General features: G+C 38.6%; 1 protein-coding gene across 4 annotated transcripts; it reads right to left on the bottom strand.

Moving 5' to 3' along the window:
- Positions 1-587: 587 nt before the first annotated feature.
- On the bottom strand, positions 588-21306 carry CROT (carnitine O-octanoyltransferase). Of its 4 annotated transcripts, none has more exons than XM_027658693.1 (17): positions 21230-21306; positions 20520-20643; positions 14958-15082; positions 13802-13983; positions 13494-13618; positions 10883-10991; positions 8862-8955; positions 8634-8759; positions 8099-8200; positions 7400-7483; positions 7180-7287; positions 6810-6940; positions 5374-5497; positions 3728-3806; positions 2856-2949; positions 2561-2680; positions 588-1497 (listed from the first exon to the last, which is right to left on the bottom strand). In XM_027658693.1, exons 2-17 carry the CDS (start codon positions 20632-20634, stop codon positions 1377-1379), a joined length of 1839 nt encoding a protein of 612 aa, XP_027514494.1. In that variant the 5' UTR covers positions 20635-20643; positions 21230-21306; the 3' UTR covers positions 588-1376. The 4 variants fall into 4 exon arrangements, with proteins under 4 accessions (XP_027514494.1, XP_027514495.1, XP_027514496.1 ...); XM_027658694.1 differs by having other exon boundaries at positions 21194-21233; XM_027658695.1 differs by lacking the exon at positions 21230-21306 and adding an exon at positions 21083-21181.
- Positions 21307-21308: the final 2 nt, after the last annotated feature.

Here is a 21308-nt window from a genome sequence, read left to right as displayed (position 1 = left end):
TCTCACAGAAGTCACAGCATCATAAAGACACAGGTTTCACTGAGAGATTTCAGAAAGTCATTTATGTCCAAGAAAGAAGGTGAGTTATTATAAGGACTGCTGAACAGGAATGGATTCTTTTTCTGCACGAGTTTTGGAAGATCTCAAATAAAACATTAAACAATGAATGGTTGTCAGATTTAACTGAGAGAGAACATACAAGTAGTCCAGTAAAGGCAGGGAAGACAAAGGCTGAAATAAGGACACCATTTTTTTGAGGTAACAAGATACAGTGTAACACCGTGGCTTGTAGAGGAGTATCAGGCTTTGAGGGAGGAAATAAAAAGGGAAACTGTTCTCGCTACTGTGGACAATAAATATGCAACAGTGCTTCCAGAGGGCACAGAAACTGGCTCCATGTTAGTTGAGAATGAAGCTGTTTCTGTAAAACAAACAGTAAGATCTCTCTCAAACTCTACAAGCTAGACAAAAAACAATGGGTACTTTGGAATCCTAATTTCAAGTTCACCTGTCCCCAAGATCATCTCTCTCACACAGTGTTGCTACACATAAACAGTCCAGCCATAAATCAATTAATACAAAGTTGATTTTTAGAAGAATTTTATTTCTATGATAGGAAAATACAAAGCTGCTCAGAGGAATCAAGTATTAAAATCCTGAGAACCATATCAAACAATTCAGTGCTTATTTTTATTGTGTACTATTAGTGTAAAGCAGCAAATATTCACAGTTCACTAGAAGATGAAAACTGAGAAATTTGAAACTCATGCTGCTTTCTGTCTTTATTGAGTAATTCTTTTTCAAAATACTTCAGATTGTAGTGTTCTCATACTACAAATGTAGTGGGAACATCCCCATTAATGGATACAAGATTTATTTGGTATAATCCTGATAGCAAAAATGAAAGATAACTTATACCATACAACCTAATAGAGGCACCCCTTCTGTTTCACAAACCACTGTAAGAGGGTAGTGTGGTTACTCTTAAGTACACAGTTAAGTGCTCCACTGGCATAAACAATATCAGTAGACTACAAACTATTCTACATTTCTACATGCTACTACTGAGATCATAAATACAAATCTCCCATCAGTTCTCCACGCCAACATCGTCTCGAAGTACATTTGCATTGTTGAGGCATATTTTAATATTGCATAGTTCTACACAGATAAGGTACTACTGCTTGCATTGCTGCTGCAAATGGCTACATTACTCTTCAAGGGGTACTGTTACCACAGTAAATCACATAAAAATAGGTAGACTTCACATAGATCATTAAACGTCTTGAATGTAACAGTACTCTTGAGTAGTATTTCATTTTTACTTACTACCTATAATTCGTGACCTTGCAAAGCCTTTTACATCATTATCAAGCTTACAGCTGAGCTGTAACTGTTAACTGTAGCATGTCATGAAAACACTGGAACATAGTTTTACACAGCACTTCTGCATCAGTCTCTGGACATGATTTCCAAGAAGAACAGGTTGCAACGATCCTATCAATATAGAAAACAACGAGGTTACCACACTTAATTGTCATGGTCTAGGATGAAGTCTCACAAAGGAACATCAATTCTGAAGTAAAAACTGTCACATGAACATACTGTCTCAACATTAATAAAGGACTCAGATCACTAGTGCCTTCAGTAAGCAATAATGCTGACAGATCTTGAAACCAGGTACTTTGATTTAAATACCCATTACTACATATGCAGTGACACTACTTTTCTGCTTATATTTGAAAATGCTGTTAATTATAATTCTTCTTCTGCAACTAGTTTAAGGTTTTAAGTACTATTTTTCTATTTACCTAATGAAAGGTAAATCTTTATCTAGTTCCAATTATTTTAAGAGAGCCATAGATCAAAGTATAAATGGTTTGTATACTCAAACTGATTCAAATATGCATGCAATCTATATTTAGCTTTAGGAAGAAGTCATTTGAATTACACCTAAGTCATAAACAAGCAACTTATCTCTACACATTCTAGTTGAAGTATTTTTAGATTTCATAAAAAAGCAGTAATTTTTGTCCATAAGACCAATAAGCCAAAGTTGAATCTTTTCAAATTTTACGACTTCAGAAATGAAACTAAATGTTTTAGCCTCTTATTGTTACTCAAAAAAGGTCTGGTTTGAGTTGTGTGTGTCACTCCATGAACGATGGGCAGTGTGCTCATCTGTACTTTTATCTGCTCTAGCTCAGCTAAAAAACTTTTCAAAAAACACCTCTGCATGTTACAAATGATCTCTAAAATGACAGCCTATTTTAAAGTAAGTTAACTTTTTTTGTTACTCCCTTCTTTCACCTTCCCCATCCTTTACTTTCTGCTCATTGTCAGTATCTTGGTGCTCACTTCACCTCAACCATTCATCCTGCCTCACACATATGCTTTCCCAGAACATCAGTGCCTCTATTTCATGTACCTCACTTCTCAACCTCTCCTGACACGTTCAGCCATATTTCTTCTGTCTTTTCCTTTCCTCATTCTAATTGTTAGCCACCTCTCCCTCTGTGGTAAAGGCAGAGCCATACCTAAAATGAAATTATAACCTTACCTGTCATCTCTGATTGAATAAAAAAAGCCATAGCCATGTTGTACCATGGGGAGTGCAGATCCACTAAACCTGGTGTAGCCAGTCAGACTAGTTGAAAGGACAAAATTCCCACCTCCTCCACTGTAAAACAACACAAAACAAAAGCAGCACTTTTAAAGGTAATTTAAAACAAAGTGAGTTTAATAAAACAGTTATTTTGTCCTAGAGATTAAGAAATCAGCACAGATAAGGCCCATGTGGCAAAGGCCTTGGTATCAAGGGATACAACTCCCCACAGGACAAGAATATGAATTACCTAGCTGTGAAGGCCTTATCCCCATACAGTTCTGGCACTGGCAGTCCTTGCTCCTGTGCTATGAGCAGGAGACCCAGAAGATGACGATCAAAGCCTGTCAAATAAATGCAAATACAAAATCATTAACAGCAGCGTTTCCTGTTTTTCCGCTTCTTCTCCTCTGCATAGCTAGGAGCTCAAGTAACAGCTGAAGGACAGATAAACAACACAGTCTGCTAACAAAGTAGTATTGTAGCATCCAAAAACATTTCCCACATGTTTGATCTAAGAGGCCGTCATCACTTTCAGCTTGCAGCACCGAGCACAAAAGCAAATTATCTAAGTAGCAGAAACCCAGCACAGTTCCTGTGGAAAACAAAACACAAGAAAACTCCCACTTCAGCCAAGCAGTGAAAGTGCCCCACTAGCAATTATGTGAACAAGGCAAAAAGGCTTTCAGGGCCAGAACTGCCTAGATAACACACCATGTAGAATGGAGAGAGTATGAAGTTCATCAGGTGATTATTTCCCAGATACTCATTCATAAAATAATGTACTGCACTAACATAGATGGGTTAGAACCTCACCCAAATCTCTCCTCTGCCTTAGAAGAGTACATTTTTCATTTTCCAGACAGGTATATATTTGACTGGAAGGTATTCCAAAATAATGTTTAGCTAGGCAGAAAAACTTTCAAAGTGAACATATCTTTGGGGTACAAGGAAAGGCCCGAAGACTAGATTTTAGTTCTTCTCAAAATTAAAGTGTAAAATGTTAAGGGATAGTTTTTATTCAGGTGGAAAATAAGACAGAGAAAATGTATTAGCATACAACAATATTCCCTTTTCACCACAAGAAAAAAAAAAACAAAAAAAGTTTTGATGCCAGAGTACCTCTTCCATTCTCACATTCTTTCCTCATTTTATTGTGCTTTGCAAATGCCTTATGCATCAGCTGTAGTCGTTGATAAGTCTGTGTAAAGTAGGGGGAGAGAGAACAAAAATTAAGAAAAAAGAAAAAAAATGCAAATGAGTAACACATTAGGAATCACAGATCAACAAGTTTTTCCCTTTCAGTTTCTAACAATTTTAGATAAAAGAAAATGGAGGAACTTTAAAGGTACATTAGAAGCTCTCTCAAACTCCTTCTCCTAAATCCAAATTCGTTTTCCAGAAGAATGTGCTCATTTGCTTCCTGTATCTCTGTTCTGTTACTCAGATCACCTGTGCACTGAACAATATTCTAAACCTCATGCTCCTTTCCCAAAAATCTGAAACAATGAAAAGTAACCACTGTGAACTAGAGTAATCAAACCCCAAAATTTTCTATAATGCCCTTCAGTCAGAAGGACACTAGCTTTTACCAGGTGTGGTTGCACTTATATGATCATCATGCCTTGAATCAGACAAAGCAGTTGGACTACATGATTATTGTAGGCCCCTTCCAACAGAAATATTGAGCTACTAAGCTCAAAAGGAGTAAAGGAAAATTTGAGATAAAAGTGTTTTTTCCAAAGTATATAACTTTAAGGTACTAAAAAGTACGTAAAGGTAGACTTTTAAGCATGTTAATTTCAATACTACTGAACACAGTTTTTAAGTCCCAGGAGATCAGCATTAAAAAAAGCAGGGTGATATTTGGAGATGCTATTTAATATTGCAAAGAGAAAAAGGCTACAATTAGTGCTGGAAGCCTGATAAGTGGTTAGAAGGTAAATGAAGAGCAGGGAAATAACAGGAAAGCAGATCTGGAAAGAAAACTGAGTTTTAAAGCTGCAGCACATGCCAAAAGAAGCCAGTGAAGACCAGGAAAAAGTGCTCTTGAAGGTTAGAATTAACAATCACACATACTTTCTGACAGCCATATTCCTGTATGTTTTTCAGATGCATTAATAATATACACCCTTTGAATTTTCTAAAGACACATAGCCCTTTGTCTCAAAAATCTTCTCCTTGCTTAATTTCTCAGGCTCTGAGAAATGTGCAGGGAGGAGAACAAAAAGAGCTTTAGTACAGCTCTCACTGGGAAAGAAATGCATGATGTGCTTTGCCAGCCAAGCACCAGAGCGCAGTTGCTGGGAAAAGAAAAGGTCTCTGGTTCAGTTATTCAGAGACACTCTGGAATACATCCCTGTTGCCACTAGGACACAAACAGATTTCAATCTTGCTCTCTGATGCAAATATTAGATAAACATTTCCCGTTTTCACTTGGAAATTAAATACATAACCAAAGCAGAATACTTCAGATCCAACCAAGCAACGTTTTGAGGTGTGAAAAAATCAGTGTGAATGTAACTCAAGACAGTTACATTCTTGAAACCAAAAGTCAAATAGGATAGAAAAACAAACAAGCCCATACATGACAGCACACCTCAGTCACAATGACCAGAACTAGAGTTTAAGCAACTCAACATTTGAAATCTGTCTCACTGGAAAGATGACAACTCCCATCAATGAGACAACACAAGAGCAAGTTTTAAGCAGTTCAAATGACAGGTCTTCTAAATACATGATGATTAAAGCAGGATTTCAGTATTTACACTGTCAGAAGGATCCAGCATGGACTTGCACCATTCCACTGCTTCCATAGTACACGGTCTTATGGTCTCTGTGCGGCCATGGTAGAAACGCCTGGTCATGGCAGTTTCGTAACAGCAGCCCGGACTAAGAACAAAAATTAGGGAAGAGTATCTCATTACCTTAACAAAACTATTTGCTCTCTGAAGGACTCAAAAAGTCCTGCCAAAGATCTTACACATTTAGCTCAGTTACAAGTACCAGAAACCCACTAATTTTCTTTAAGTTATGCGTCCAAAAAAGAGCCACAAAGGAACTCTATGCACTCTTATGAGACAGATGACTGAAAAAAGTGCCAGTACTATAATCATACCTTGAAAAGACTGTGTTTTCATGGCTATTTTCTGCAGACTACAGATCTACCAGGTTCTAGCAAAAACAGGCTGAAATTACCCAAACTTCAGTTTCATCATATATTTCCACTGAAGAAACCACCTACACCACCCAAACCCTCAAAAATTAAGTGACACATTTAAAATAAGCCATGTGTCTCAATGTATTTAGAGGGAAAAGGCTCAGAAGATATGCTGCATACTGACAGCCATCCAGCTTTTACCTGGAGCATGTCCAGCTCTGTGACAGTCTGCCATTTAAAATACGACTTCCGTGAAACATACTTGTGTGTTTACAACAGACCAAACAGGCTATTTCAGTCAGACAATTAATTTATCCTAATGTTCAGTAAACAGAGACCTACCAGCCTTTGCTACAATGTGATCACATCACCAGTGACTAAGCATCACATTCCTATGACGAAACTTTCCTTCTGAAGCAAGCAATACTCGCCACGTCAGTAATGACTTATACAAGCCATAATAGGTGCTAGTTAGAAAATAGAAATTTGGGAACACCAATACCAGGAAGAATGATGCCTCTGATCAATAATACAAAATAAAATGCGACATCCAAAAATGTAGAGGCAGGCATTTGGAGGCTCTCTATGATTCTGCTCAAACCTTAACATCCAATATTGCTAAAGACAGTGAGACACTAAGGTTTGTGAGGCATTTTACAGGCTTGGAAGACTAAACATTTTACTGATGGCTGTCACTTGCTACAGATAAAGCTTTCTTCTCTATTTGACCAACTATTCGACAGTAGAGAATCCTGACCCATTAAGCATTTGGTGTTTGCCCAACTATTTCCCCTGTTCAGCTAAAATTCACCTTTTTGTGGACTGTGTTCTGCCATCCATTCCACAATATGTACACATGTTATCCCTATGGGCACAAGGGCAAAATTCTGAAGCAAGTATGGTCTTATGCAACTGCTACTTCAAAAAACCCTTAGTTCTTCATTCTTACATCACCATAGCAAATTACACACTAACATTGCAAAGCCACTGCACCTCTTTACTCAAGAAACTAGGTTTTTTATTCCTAATCTGATGTTTTCTTACCGTCCGTGGCATTTGTAATAAGCAAGCTGAAGGGCAAGCTGCACAAATGTATCAGGATGAAGTTTCTTCTTCCTAAGCAATGCTTTGCCGAAGGATGTGAAGGCATAAGACACCAGCTGCAAGTCAGATACCTGTCATACCAAAGGAAGAAAACCCACAGAAGTCAAGAAATATCACAGCTTGATCCACTTCAAAAGACAGTCATATAAACCAACAATGCAACAAATTTAACCACCTGTTAAGTCCCCCCGATTCATCAATTCATCAATAACATCATAATATTCCTCTTCTCCAGCATGGAGAAAGACCAACTAAAAACATGTAAATAGAATGAAAAAAACCAACTAATAGAAGCATCAAGAAATTCCACCTGCTTGTAGTACAGTTCTTTAGTACGTCCAATTTCATTTATAATTTTTGGATCCACTGTGAATACAAGTTCCTCTGGCCATGGAATATCCCTCACATTATCTGATCCCTGGGAAGATGTAGACAGAAAGAAAGAAGGGAAAACAGAATATATTATCCATAAGATAATATAACATAATATATGTTAACTATAAACTTGAAAGTTTATAAAGGATAGATACCTTCCATTTTCCCTCATTTTCAATAATCTTCTTTTCGGCATAAGATAACATTGTAATTAAAGCCATGGCATCAAAAGGAGAATGCTAAAATCAGAGAAGACAAGATATCACATTAGTTGCATAACTGCAAGATGATCAAATTGCTTTTTTACCTATCCCACTCTTTTACCTGCAGATCAACAGTTTTACTGCACAGCGTTGGACTTGTTTTTCTAGTTCTATAATAAACAGAAAACTGCTTTAAGTCCACCCACTGTTTTGACTCCTCTGCAGCTGGACAGGGAGGCACAATGTACTGCTGCTGTGGAAAGGCAGTTTCAGGCAAGATGTAAGCCCTTCTGGTCATGCAATAATGAGTCCAAAAAACCAGGAGTTTAAAAAACACAGCTGTTCAAATAGATGCATCATACAAAGAGTTAATTTTAAGCCTTCTTGTGCACTGCGTTTTTTTTTATTTTGGAACTCCCTCATTAAATACTCTAAGAAATTATTTCAGATCTCATGTTCGTAATTCAAGTATGGTATGATATCAAACACTGAGAAAGCAGACTGCTTTTGGAAAGTCGTCAGAAAAGGTGCCTGGTAAACAAGGTTATACTAGAGAGGAACACATTAAGCATTTAAAATAATACTCTGAAAGGGGAAATTCAGTAAAAAAATACTCAAAGAGTTTATAAGATGGAAAAAATTTCAACTTACATCACAGAATGCGCTGCAGGTTCCATTGGAAAAGAATATGCTATTGTAGGATTTATCTCCCCAGCGTACAGTCGGATCACCTGTTAGTCCCAGCCTTGTAAGCTAAAGCAAAGATTACGTGCTGTGAGTTTTAAAAAAACACTGAGTACACTGCCAACCTCTGTCAGCTAAACTTAGTCTACATTAAGAGGGTGAGATCTCCCTGATAGATAAGACATTTTCATCCAGTTCAAGTGAAATATGATTATAAGCTCAAGTTTTAATTAGAAGTGTGATAAAAAGTTGATGACTATGTTTCTGAAAATCCTGAAGGACACAGGGTTAAAAGGTTACGAAGGTAGATTTCAGCCATTCCCACTTCTAATGTCCTAAGAATTCAAACTATTAAGTTTTCCTATGGATCAAAAAGAAGCATTATTTGCATATTTATCTGCTTCATTTTCTGTTATGAAAGAGCAAAAATCTACTGTACATATGCAGAAGAAATTTTTATGAGAAGACGACCAGTTATAAGTTATCAAAAATCCTTATCTACCTCAGTATAGTCCTCAGGAGTTGCATGGGGACTAGAATCATCAAGGCAGACCACAAACAAACTTCTCTGAATTTTTTCCAGAAGAGTTAAGTTCTTTGGATCAAGATCAATCAAATATTCCCGCAACTAGAAAGTATAAAAAGACAAAGCTAAGTCAAATAATGTATTTCCAGTGATCACAAGGCTTTTTCCTGATATCTCAGGAACTAACTGTTGAAGTATTCCTACCTCTGCCCATTTTGTCCTTTCATTGCTTGTTAGGGCTGCCAGTCCTGGTCCATCTGGCTCACTAAGACATCTTTTCTGAATATATGTAAGTTGCCTGTAAGAAGATTTCAAAAACTGAAGTTAACAAAGAACAGATAGAGAGAAAACAAAAGTCACCTTTTTTTCCTCCCTTTTTTTTGCAAAGTTGGAATTTTGGTTCCATATTCACAAGCCAATGTGAATTTTCAGGAAGCATGAATCATTTCCCTCAAACTCAAAGGACAACTGAAGAACTGCTCTGTTTTCAGACACTAATGGTTAATTCAAACTGCAGCTACGAGCCCAGTACAAACTTATATATAAACAATCATGATCCTAAAGCGTTATTATGCACTTCATTTAAAACTAGACTTAAGACTTTAGCAGTGTAGATCAGACTTCGTGGAGTGCAGACATCTGAAATACTGCAGGCTTTGCAGATTTATAGCAACGAATCAGATACAGGACAAACATCTCCCTCAAGATAAACCCTGAAATTTAAAGCAGAACACTAGCTTTAGTACATCCTAAATGTAGAGTCTGAATTACATGAGAGTAATTCTCCTCCTACCTTTTCCTTGCATTTTCCTTTAGAAGAACTATTAGCAGAGAGGTAATTTTAAGTTTGCAAATTCAGTTTTTCACGTGCTGTTCTAGTGTTAAAGAAACTCCACAAATTACAGGCACTCAGTCCTGGCTCGTGCTTTGTTCTGGCACTCTTGCCCATTAAACTTCACTACTGATCATTAGTGACATAGTTATAAAAAATGTAAGACACCCATTATGAGGTTATAAAAGAAAACCCCCAAAAAAACCCCACCAAACCAAACCCAACTCAAGCTGGTCTTCCTATAGACAGTAGCTAATGTTACTGGGGGTTTTGTCTGTATCCCAGGTGTTCATTTATTTGTTACTTGCTTAACAGGTACAGCTACAAAACCCAGAAATATGTACATTAAAATATTACATATTAAAGTACCAGACTTTTTTAAAAAGTGAGGTTTAGTTTAACTAATTTTTGTCTTGCCTGAGGAATTTGGTTGTACACTTTTTGCCAGTTTTAATTACAAGCCTTCTGTTGTGCTCTATAAGCAACACTTTGACAAATGCAGTAAGTTATTCCTAGATAAGATTAACAACCCTTTCTTAGTAAGTACGTGCATATAGATCCCAAATTGATCACAAGAGACTTATGTTGAAACTACTTCTGCATGTGACATCAGAGTTAGACCAACAGAGTGGGAAACTTTGTGGCCACAACTGCACTGACAGTTCAAAAGCCAGCACCTGAACATGCTACTGGGACATAGGAGATACAGCACAGAAAAGCTTTAAACGTTGCCTGTTATGCTACTGTTGAAATTTAGTATTTGAAGAGCCAAATTCTTTCTTTCTGTTCCTTTGCAGCAGCTCAGGAACATGAAGAGCCACAAACAGGTTGGTTGTCACAGGCCTGGGGCAAAGAAAAGAACTGCAAGTGAAATGCTGCTGTACTGCCCTGTAGCTGCGGGAAGCCAATCAGTGTATGCTACAAGTTTGGACTCTGCTGCTCTCACCAAAAGAAATTCCAGCCTCTTTACTCTTGAGAAAATTGACCACAAGTGTATTAGATTTAAATTAACATGACAGTGGTGTTTCATCTTTGATAATGATTAAGTAGCAATGAGACAATTATCTATGCGGATCATTCCTGAAAGGAATGATGATACTTCTAATATTTCCATGTAAAGAAGCTTCATATACAATGGATATTTTCTACTAAAGTATCTTCTTTCAGCCTTTTGCATGATGCTGTATGGGTGTAGTACAGCAGTACATAATAATTATGTTCTACAGAAAGAAGCTGCCATGCATTAAACAAGAATTTAGTCAAATCTGAACCTTCAGCTAGAGGAGAAGCTGCAGCCTCTCTCAAACCTAATTCTCTGGACATAGAAAAAGAAAGCCTCCTTGGTATGTAGCTTAAATAGGACAGCTCATTTAAGACAAGGTATTTTGAAAACCTGAATATCTCTGGAGGAGTCACCATACTGCCTTCATGCATAGCATCAAATGCAAACACTCGACCTCGACACAGAACTATTAAGTGAGATGGGCATTCACCTTCAGCCTCTGAAATGAAAAATAAGATAAATAAAAATCCAACCTTGGGGATAAAGTGAGTGACAGATACAGGAAAAACTCAGCAAGTCCTACAAACCCTTTTTTGTTCAAAATGTGGCAGACTTCATACAGTTAAAACCAGGAAAGATTAAAAAAAGAGTAACTTTTTAAGTCCAACTGCATGATCTTCCTGCAAATTTGATGACATTTTAAAAAACAAAAGAAGTCATACATAACTTTCACTATTATAAACTACTTCAAGTCATTGCCATTACCTAGTAGTAAGTGTCATTTATTTGGCTATCTTGCAGGAACCTCCTCTGCTGAAATGAGTGTTCCCTGCTGAAAAGTTGATCCAGCAATCTCTCTCGCTTGAATGAGTGTTGTTTGTTGAATAAGTCTGGTGCTAGTTTTGGTTATGCACCTCGTGATGCACTGCCATGTCAATCACACCTGACCAGCACAGGCATATCTATAAGAAGGGAGCACTGACACACCACTTTGGCCACTATACATAAACAAAGATGATACTGGCCTGCTCCAGGCCAGGTATATTTATCCAGCATTGCCCTACCAAACCCATCTGGAAATCTACCTGGAAATTAGACTAAAGCTGGAGAAGACACGACCTAGGTGCTAAAATTCCAAGAAACAGTGTTGTATTTTTCTCAAACTAGCCATGTACTCTACTCTGGGAAAAAGAAGAAATGTATACTTTACCCACAAGTATGGAACTGAATGAGCATCCAAAGAAATCCTAACCTTATCTATATGGCTGTTATATCTACCTTTACGGTCCTACTTTCTAAATCAAATAACAAAATTCAACATATACTTGGTTAAAGATATTCTAGAGTGAGGAATCTGTCATTTCATTTAGACCTCATCTTCATAGATCATGAAATTAATTTGTTACATAGCAAAAATCAGAAGAGATGACATCCAATTCAATTACTTTAGGTAGCATTCTCCTAACCTTACCTGTCTATAGGAAAGGGTAGAATTAAGTTTGGAAGTTACCATATCTAGAATTACGTGTCTGATACGTCACTACAGTGTCATATAGTGGTCGAGATCTACCCAATACACTCAATAACATTTAATGAGCTCTTCACCTGTTCTCATGGAGATGTCTGCTACAGGTTGAATCAAACAGCTCCCTCGGTTTTTAGTACAGTTTTTAACTCCAAGCTGACATTACCTGACAAATTTTAGGTGCTCTACTGTGCAATCTAAATACTACTTCAAGTGTTTAGACTATGTCAGTTCCCCCTTTGGCCAATGGAGAAAAACAGACCCCTTCTACCTTAGACAGTACCTATCTTACATACTTGCGTATTTTAATGCCCCAAATCCTTCTCTGGAGGTATTCGTATTTCTCCATGAATCACAGAGAAACAAGACAACTAACTGGACCAAATATTTCACCTGGAGGTAGACAATCTACATGGAAATGGATATCACTTGCTGTGTATGATATGAAAAATTACACAAGCAAGATTGTTGTTTAATGATGTTCTTGCAATATTTTAAGGTAGAATAGGGAGAGGAATTACATAAATTGCCTCTCCACCTTTGTTTATTAAGTGTGATCATAACAGAACACTGACTTCCCACCATTTGAATGTTTCTTCTAAGTTTTAGTATTTGAACTGACTCTTCGACTGTAATGCTAAAAAAAAGGCCAAAAAAACCCCCTTGAAAACTGACTTCAACTTTGCATTTTCATATCATCTCATGTGGTATGGGGATTTACTTGGATATTTTCTATGGAGCAAGGCAGTACCTTCTTCTTGAATTCCTGAGTCCATGACATCTAGAGCGACACTGCTGAACAACCCTGGATGCATCAGAATGTGTGTGGAAGGGTTGTTACGATTTCAGTTTGCTGATTACTAATGCTACAGTATTTGGTAATGGAGGATGAATAAGAACATTACACTTTAGCTCTTGATCCTGAACCCTAGAAAACTGTCGGGAGTTTAAGAGAATGCCTTTATGGAGCTCTATGAAGTACTTTCAAGACTGATACTAGAAGCAGCTGACCAAGCCAAGAAAGAGCACAATGATAAAAAATAAGCAAGAATTATCCCAACAGAATATATGGGAATACACTTGAGAAATACCTTCTCAAATGTGCAAAAACATGCAATTAGTAATGATGTTGAAATTCGGTCCATATAATACATGGAATCCACACACAGTTATAGCACACAGAATTTGTCTTTTTTCCAATTCTTAATGCTGGCACACTTATTATAGGCATCAGACTGGTAACATACAATTTGAAGTAGAGCTTTTTTTTACTCTTATTTAGTAAGGACTAAACATTGGACCAAAAAGGGCACTTGTAGGTGAGATGTCTTCTTTGCTTTCTTATATAAGCACTCAACAACTAGTATCTGACCTAGTGCTTGAGGAAGCAAGTATTTTATGGTTAAAGTGAGCACTCCATTGGCCCACTAATAAAAATCATTTGCTTGTATTAACCCCCAATTTTCATTTGTTTACCAGTTTTAAAATAAGTGCCGATTGAGTCTCTGGTAACTCCAGGAATTTTGCAAGTGCAGAAGAGCATTCGAAATTGGTTCATGTCCAGAACAGTATTCCCAGATCTCTCTATGGTCACCTTCTCTCTGTAGTAACAAATACACCAAAATTAAATATGAGAAATTATAATGATGGAGCTAAATGAAGGTTAGACAAACCTCTCTTTTACTGCAAAGAATGCATGTCAATGAACATAAACATATATTTGCAACTACAGGATACATAGATCATTAATATTTAGGATTAATTATTTTTTCATGAAGTCTTACGCTCGTAACAGATCCCAGTATTTCAGGGTGTGCCATATATTTACACATGCTCTTTCTATCTGAGTGCCCTCTTTTGGTGGCCAGCAGTGTTCAATATAGGGACCAGGGCCTCCCATATTACAGTGTATTTGTGTTGAGATGCGAAGATCAAGATAAGCCACATTCAGCCACCAGTCCTCCAGCTGAAATGAAAAATGTTTAGCATCAGAACTAATTAATTTTTAGTCATTAATTCTTTAATAATCACCTAAGTGTTCAATTGCCTGCACTTTTTCCTTTTTTTTTTTTTAGTACTTTGAATAGTAGTTCCTATATAACACAAGGCAGGACAGTGGTTCAAAACTAACTGCTGAAGGTAACAACACATTTAGCTCTTCTATTTTCAAGCTTGAAATAAAATTCAATACTGTTTAAGAATATTAAACTGTAAATTATCATGAACATTTCTTCCCTGATATTCATCATCTTAAAGTCTTGCAGATGTCAGCTGTGGCTGCTGCAAAGATGAGAGAGATTACTCCATGGAGAATGGAAGGAAAGTTAGACTTGTGTTGAGAGGGGATCTGAGACAGAGTTTATAATGTATAGCTTTCATCATCATCTGAAAATCCCCACTCTGGAATGTGTCATGTTAAGACACAAGTTCTCATGAATTCCACTTGGTAGTGACCTTCCTCATATTCCTTTTTCCTTTCCTCATATCTCCTTTCTTTAAAGTTGTGTTTGTTGAAACACAACTTTAAAATGCTACCACATAGCCTCCTTCTGGGAAGTGAAAGAGAGAGACCAAGCTCTAGATTCCAGGCTTTTGTTTTGTTGGGCTTCTCTTTTGGTTTTTGTTTGCCCTTTTTTTTTTTTTTTTTTTTTTGCTAAGGTGGAGAGAGCAGGGACAGATATCATAGAAGGAGAGATTGATAGACAAAGCATTCAAAAGCTGGTAAGTAACTATAATTTCAGTTGGTGAGCTCTCTTAGGTAGTCAGCTTTGAAAAGAACCAAGTCACACGTGAAAATAAATGCTTTCATATCCACAGGCCAAGTGGCAGATACATAGAAGATCCTAAGATTTAAAATGTGAAATGACTCTTTGAATTATATCCTGAATAACCAGTTTTCCATAAGTTGAATTAAGATTTCTTATATATCTAAACACATACCCAATTCCTTCTCATTTTAGCTCTTTCCAGTAATTTCTGGTGCAACTCTTTCCCAATGCCATTTTCAAATTTTTTAACTATATTCTCAGTTCTTTGATATTCCTCTTGATTTAGAAATGGCTTCACTGCAAAAAGAAAACAGTTTTATTTTAAAGACAACTGTATCCTGAGATTTATTCCAAGATTCAGATATCCACAGGCAAGGGAGTGGATGAAAATTTATTTTTCTAAAACAAGTACCTGAAGGGAGAACACCTTTTAAAAATATTTAAATAAATCAACATGTTCTAATAAAACATAAATATATACTTTTAAATAAATACAGAAGCTAGCACATGAAAGCAATTGCTGAAAACCTGAAATACCTAACAGATAACTAAATCAAATATATTTATAAGCTGGAAATACTACAGAATTCTGCAACCTCATCATCTGTGACAGAACTCACCAAGTAATTAAATTTGTAGGAATTTTGTAAATTAACACATTATGCCACATGTCTGCCACCCTACACCAACTATAAGCTGCTTGCCTTTATTTTCAAGTCCATGGCCTACAAGCAACTTGCCCTTGCAACTTAATTCTCATTCACTGTCCCTGGGTTATGCCCACCTTTGAATGATACCAAATGCAGTTACTGCTAGCCAGTTTTTTTATTTTTAAATCCTTTTGGATTTCTCTCAGATCGTGTGCCACATAGGCCAAAGTTCTCCATAAACATCTGCAAAACTAGTCATTATTTTAACCTAAACCCACCTTAAAGCCTTTTTACCATGAAATCAGTAACAGGCACTGCTGATGTCAGTTTCCATACAGGCACACCTCATTTTTTTCTTATACTCACCTGGTGTATAATTTATCTTCTGTTCATCTAGTCAAACACTTCATCTCAGTAGGGTCAGTTACAGCAGGTTGCTCAGGGCTGTGCTGGGTTCAAATATCTCCAAGGACAGAGACTCTACAACTACCCTAGTAGCAACCTGTTCCACTGCTTGACCACTTTTGCAATAAAAAGAGTTTTCTTACGTTTAAAAGGAATCTTTTGTATTTCAGTTTGTGCCCATCATCTCTTACTGTGATGTTTGGCTCCACTTTCATTACGCCTCCACAAGTAATCACACATATTACAAAGATCTGAACAATCTCAGCTTTCTCAGTCTCTTCTTATATGTCAGATAATCCAAGACCTTAATCACCTTCTGGGCTCCTTTTAGTACACCCATATCTTGCTTGTACTGGGGAATCCAGAAATGGACATAGAACTCCAGATGTGTCCTCCCCAGCACCAAACAGAGGGAAAGGATCACTTCTCTGTACCTGCTGGCAATGCTCTTCCTAATAGAGCCCTGGAGACTACTGGCATGCCTTGCTGCAAGGCCACATGCTGGCTCATGTTCATCTTTAGGCCTACCAGGATCCCAGGGGCTTTTCTGCAAAGCTGCTTTCCGTGCACTCGGTTCCAGTTTGTGCTGGTGTGTCAAGTTATTCCCCCTTGGGTGAATGACTTGGCATTTCCCTGTTTGTTGAATGTCATGAGGCTCCTGTCAGCCTGTTCCTCCAACCTGTCAAGGTCCCTTGGATGGCAGTACAACCACTCCTTCCAGCTTTGTGTCTTCTCCAAATGCAGAGTGCACTCTGTCCCATCATGCACGGCACACTAATTAACACAGGTCATTAATGAACATATTAAAATTACTGGACCCCTGGGGTACATCATCAGAGACTGGCCTACATTGGAATATGCGCTGCTGATCACAAACCTTTGAGCCCAGCAACTGAGATAGTTTTCAGCCCAACTGACTGTCCACTACCTAGTTCATGTTTTATTAGTTCATCTATGAGGAATTTTTTAAAAAAGCTTTTGATGTGCCAAAAGCCTTGCTAAGATCAATATAAACAATATCCACTCTTCTTCCTTCATCCAGCGAGACAGTCACCTCATCGTAAAAAGCTATCAAGTTGGTCAAGTACAATTTCCTCTTTACAAACCAGTGATGCCCGCTCCCAGCCACCTTCTTGTCCTTCATATGATCAGAAATAGTATCCATGATTATTTGCCAGGGACTGTAAGGGATTAAAGCATGATTAATTATTCGGTTGTGACCCAAATCTTCCTTCTTGTCCTTCCTGAAGACAGCAGTAACATCTGGTTTCTTCCATTTTTCAGGAACCTTCACCAATCACCATGACCTTTCAAAGATTATCAGAAGTGCCCTTCCAATGACGAAGGCCAGCTCCCTCAGCACTCACGGGCACATCCCAACATGACTCATGTAGTTTTTCACGTGTAATCTGTTCAGTGTTGATCCTCTTCCTCCAAGATTAAGTCCTCCTCACTCCTCTTCCAAATAATTCAATTTTTATCCTAATTATATAACACATTTCAGCATTTTGCATTACCTGTCCTGACGTGAAAGATAAGGATCCATTTTCAGGTGCATCCTGGCCTCCTTATGGTACTCCACAACAGTATAATGCAAATCCTAGTGATATTTTTCCTATTCCATAGGACAGACACGGAGAGGGCCAAATATCACCAACAAATGTAGTTTTAAACATATGCTGACAACCTTAGGCAGCAAGACAGAACATCCATTGTCAAATATTAGCATACAGTGATTGTGTTTAAATTGCATTGGGACCTCTTTAAGTTCCACTGTAAGACCATCATGATTGGAAAGGTACCAGCATTCCCCTTACACCTTCACCACACATGACCAGCTATGAACACTCATGCAGTGACTTAACACATCTAGACCTCATCTAGAGGTAGTTTGAATTGCACACCACCAGTTGCGAAGACAGATGAAGAAAGAAATAATAAGTGAGAGAGCCATTCACCTATACCATATAGCAGATTACAGGTGTCACCCAGGAAACCTGAAGTTGAAAGCCTTCCCAGACTGAGGGAAGTCCAACACTCAGGTTTCACAGTGAGTAACCTTATTAACACATACAATTTGAAAGAAAGAGTGATTATCCTCTGTTATTCAAGTTATAAAGTCATTACAGAGCAATATGCACGTAGAAAATGAAAAAAAAGCAAAATCACTAGGTTCTGGTCTCTATTGATAGAATCCTTAGATTGGGACACGATGAGATGGGTCTGAGAACTGAGTTTGTTCAGCTTATGAAGAGAATGCAAAGGGAAGACCTTGCAGCACTCTTCAACTGAACGTAAAGGTGTAGTGAAAATAAAGCATAGCTCCTCTCAGAGATGCAGAGAAATATGATAACAGACAATGGAATACAGTTGGAATATGGGAAATTTCTGACAAGGAAAATGTGAAGTTTCTGGTTTGTTTTTTTGTGTCTCCCTCTTCCTCTGAATAGTGAGGGTGATCAAACACCAGAGCAGGTTACATAACAGGGGCTGTGGAATTTCCATCCTTGCAGATAAACAAAACCTGGCTAAACAAGTCCAGAGCAACCTGCTGTAGTCAGAAAAGCTCTGAACAGGAATCTAGTCCAGATGAACTCTTCCCACCCTATGACTACAGGGTCTCTTTCCTTTGAAAAACTATTTAATGAGATGCAGAAGCAGCACTATTAGGAAGGAACAGAACTCAGTCCCTTTCTCACTCGAGTTCAGTCAAACTCCTCTTGCCACTTTCTCCAGCCCACAGATCTTGTCTTCCTTTCTGAACAGGACATCAGCTCTGTCCATGAACAAGAAGTATCCCATGAAAGACACCTTCAGTTGCATAGTTAAGGAACCTCTGGAAAGCTGGAACTTTGGGTTTTCATACTCTCTTGTTGAGTCCAAGTTTATGAATCTTGACCTCTGGGGTGAACTGGAAAGCTAAATAACGTGGCTATGGCCACCTTCTCTTCTCAAGGCTTACTTTCAAAACAAGGTTAACTCATTAAAGAAGAGGTAGCTACTTGTAAAGCCTTAAATAAGGCATATTTTGAGACAGCTTTTCCAGTTGACTGGCTTTAAAAAGACAGGTGCCTGGAGTCCTCTTCCAATGAAAGACAGTTTCCCTGGAATGATTTAGAGCCTCTATCAAAAGTCATTTGGAGGTTTTGAATTGTTCTTCAGAAGCACCTCCGTTCCTTCACTCACCTTCAAAGACTAAAACAAATAACAAGCTTAAGCAATGAGAACCACACAGCTAGTGTCTAGAACTGTGCACTGCACACTTTGGCTTTAAGTGATTTCTACAAGGGAAGACTGTGGCAGAACAGCAAATACTGGATTAACTTTTCTCCTACTGCCAGTGAGCCTAAAGGAGAGCAACAATGATTCAAGTTATAGCACGACTTATGTACAAGCAATAGTAAGTAGCAACTAACTTCAGCATGAAAATAAAAGGACATGTGATAAGTTATTTATGAAAACACAGATTATAATCAGAAAACAAGAGCAAACAAATCACTGTCAAGACTTTATCACTCCATGAGAGAGTTGTATATTAACTTGGAGAGCCAGCTCAGCTAACAAAACTAAACAGGAATTTTGTTATTGCAGGTTCACTACTATTACAACACAACTTTACTACAACTGTACTAAAACAAAATTAAAATGTATTTTTCAGACATGAATACATACATAGTTCTTTTGCTCTAAACCCACCATTTCAACATTCTGCATCGAAAAGCAATGATGTAATGAACATTAAAGAAGTGGGCCACTTCCACTACACTCAGAATAAATGGGAACTCAGAGTCAACATCAGGATTTCTATTTTAGGAAAGGGAAGTTTTGGTGTAGTCTGTTTCTGCTAAGGAGAGAACTCCAAGTCTTACTCTGTTAGTATTCCTCCAATACATGTAAGATGGTAAAGACACAAAGCAAATGTTCCAGAAAAAACCTCAATGCCTCAGAATTCTGAAAATTATTGAAGAAACATAAGAAAGTAATCTCAAGATACTGTATCAAGATAATGTATCTTTGTCAATCCCAATATATGAAGACCCGATAATAAAGAACCAACTAGTCATCTCTGCTTTGTAAACAAAGCTAGACAGAAGTGCATTCACGTATTTTTCAAAACTTTTATGTGATCGTCATTAGACTAGTCAACATTTCAAGGAAGAAATTATTCAAATTAAATTATTCAATAAATGCTCACCACTGCCTTTTCCTACTACTATATACTTAGTAAATGTTCTTCTTTCTCACCGATGTTAAGTAGGAAAAGTTTGAAACAACTGGTTTTTTACAAAGATCCTGGCCAAACACAGTCATAAACAAGCAGTTATGCAAAACAAAATTTGCTGATGGAGAAATATCTTTTATTAGACCAGCTGATACAGCTGGAAAAAACAATCAAAAAATCCACCCTCAAACCAAAAAGTAAACCTTCCCACATGCCCAATTCCCTTGAAGAAAGGTAATTAGGAATAAAATGAAAACTTTTACTCAGGTTCCTCTGGACAATTAAGTTCTGGGTTTGAACCTGAAAAAGACCTTTGGCACTCTAAGCTTGTGTGTATCCCACACCCCAATTACACCAGCTGATACAAGCTGTCTCTACAATCACTTCGCAAACATCTTCAGATCAGCCTGGTTAAAGCAGCACATGCCACGCTACCATTACCACACTAAATCATTACCTGCATCGAGGTATTTACTTAAAGATTCATCAAGAGGAGGTACTGGCAAGGATGGCAGAGAATCTTGGTACTGAAACGTCCGCTCCTCTGTGGATTCAAGCACTTGCTTTTCCATGATGCAGATCTGCGGCAAAACCAAACAAAATCAAAGTTCGATGACAAATCTCCCCCGCTCCGGCCTCCCGCCATTTAGACGATAAAAGACATATCAGGAAACACCCCTCGACAAAGCCTGGACCGAGGACTTCTTGGTTGCTTGCAGCCACGAGAGGCACACACATAACAGGGGGAAACGATGCCCAGGCGGCTACTGATGCTCAGCATGTCGCGATTAACCACCTCGAGGACTATCGCTTTCTTTCCCGAGGAGAAGCCATTCAGCCCTGGGACACCCGCCCGAGACCACAGAACAACTGGGGAAGGTGGAATCACTGTCCCGGCCCGGCTGGCGGCCCCAGCTCGCCGCCCCCGCAGACCCTCCCCGAGGCCCCCGGCCGAGCCCCCCCGACCCCGCGCTCCCCGGGGCGGGCCGAGCAGAGCGCGGGGCTCGGGGCACCGCTTACAGCAGCTCAGGGCCCGATCCCAGGAGCTGCCCCGGAGAGCCCCGGGCAGACGGGGCCGGGAGTAAGGAGAGATCCGAGCCGAGCCCACCCCTCTGCCCCGCCGCCGCACACCGACGAGGAAAGAGGCCCGCGGAGGCCACCACTCACCCCGGCCTGGACACGCCCGGCTCGCTGCCAGCCCGGCCCGGCCCGCCCAGCCCGTCGCTCTCGCCGCCGCCCTCGCCTC

Source organism: Corapipo altera, unplaced genomic scaffold (assembly GCF_003945725.1).
Source record: "Corapipo altera isolate COAL_440 unplaced genomic scaffold, ASM394572v1 63, whole genome shotgun sequence".
NCBI classification, from domain to species: domain Eukaryota; kingdom Metazoa; phylum Chordata; class Aves; order Passeriformes; family Pipridae; genus Corapipo; species Corapipo altera.
This window is presented reverse-complemented; position numbering and strand designations above follow the sequence as displayed.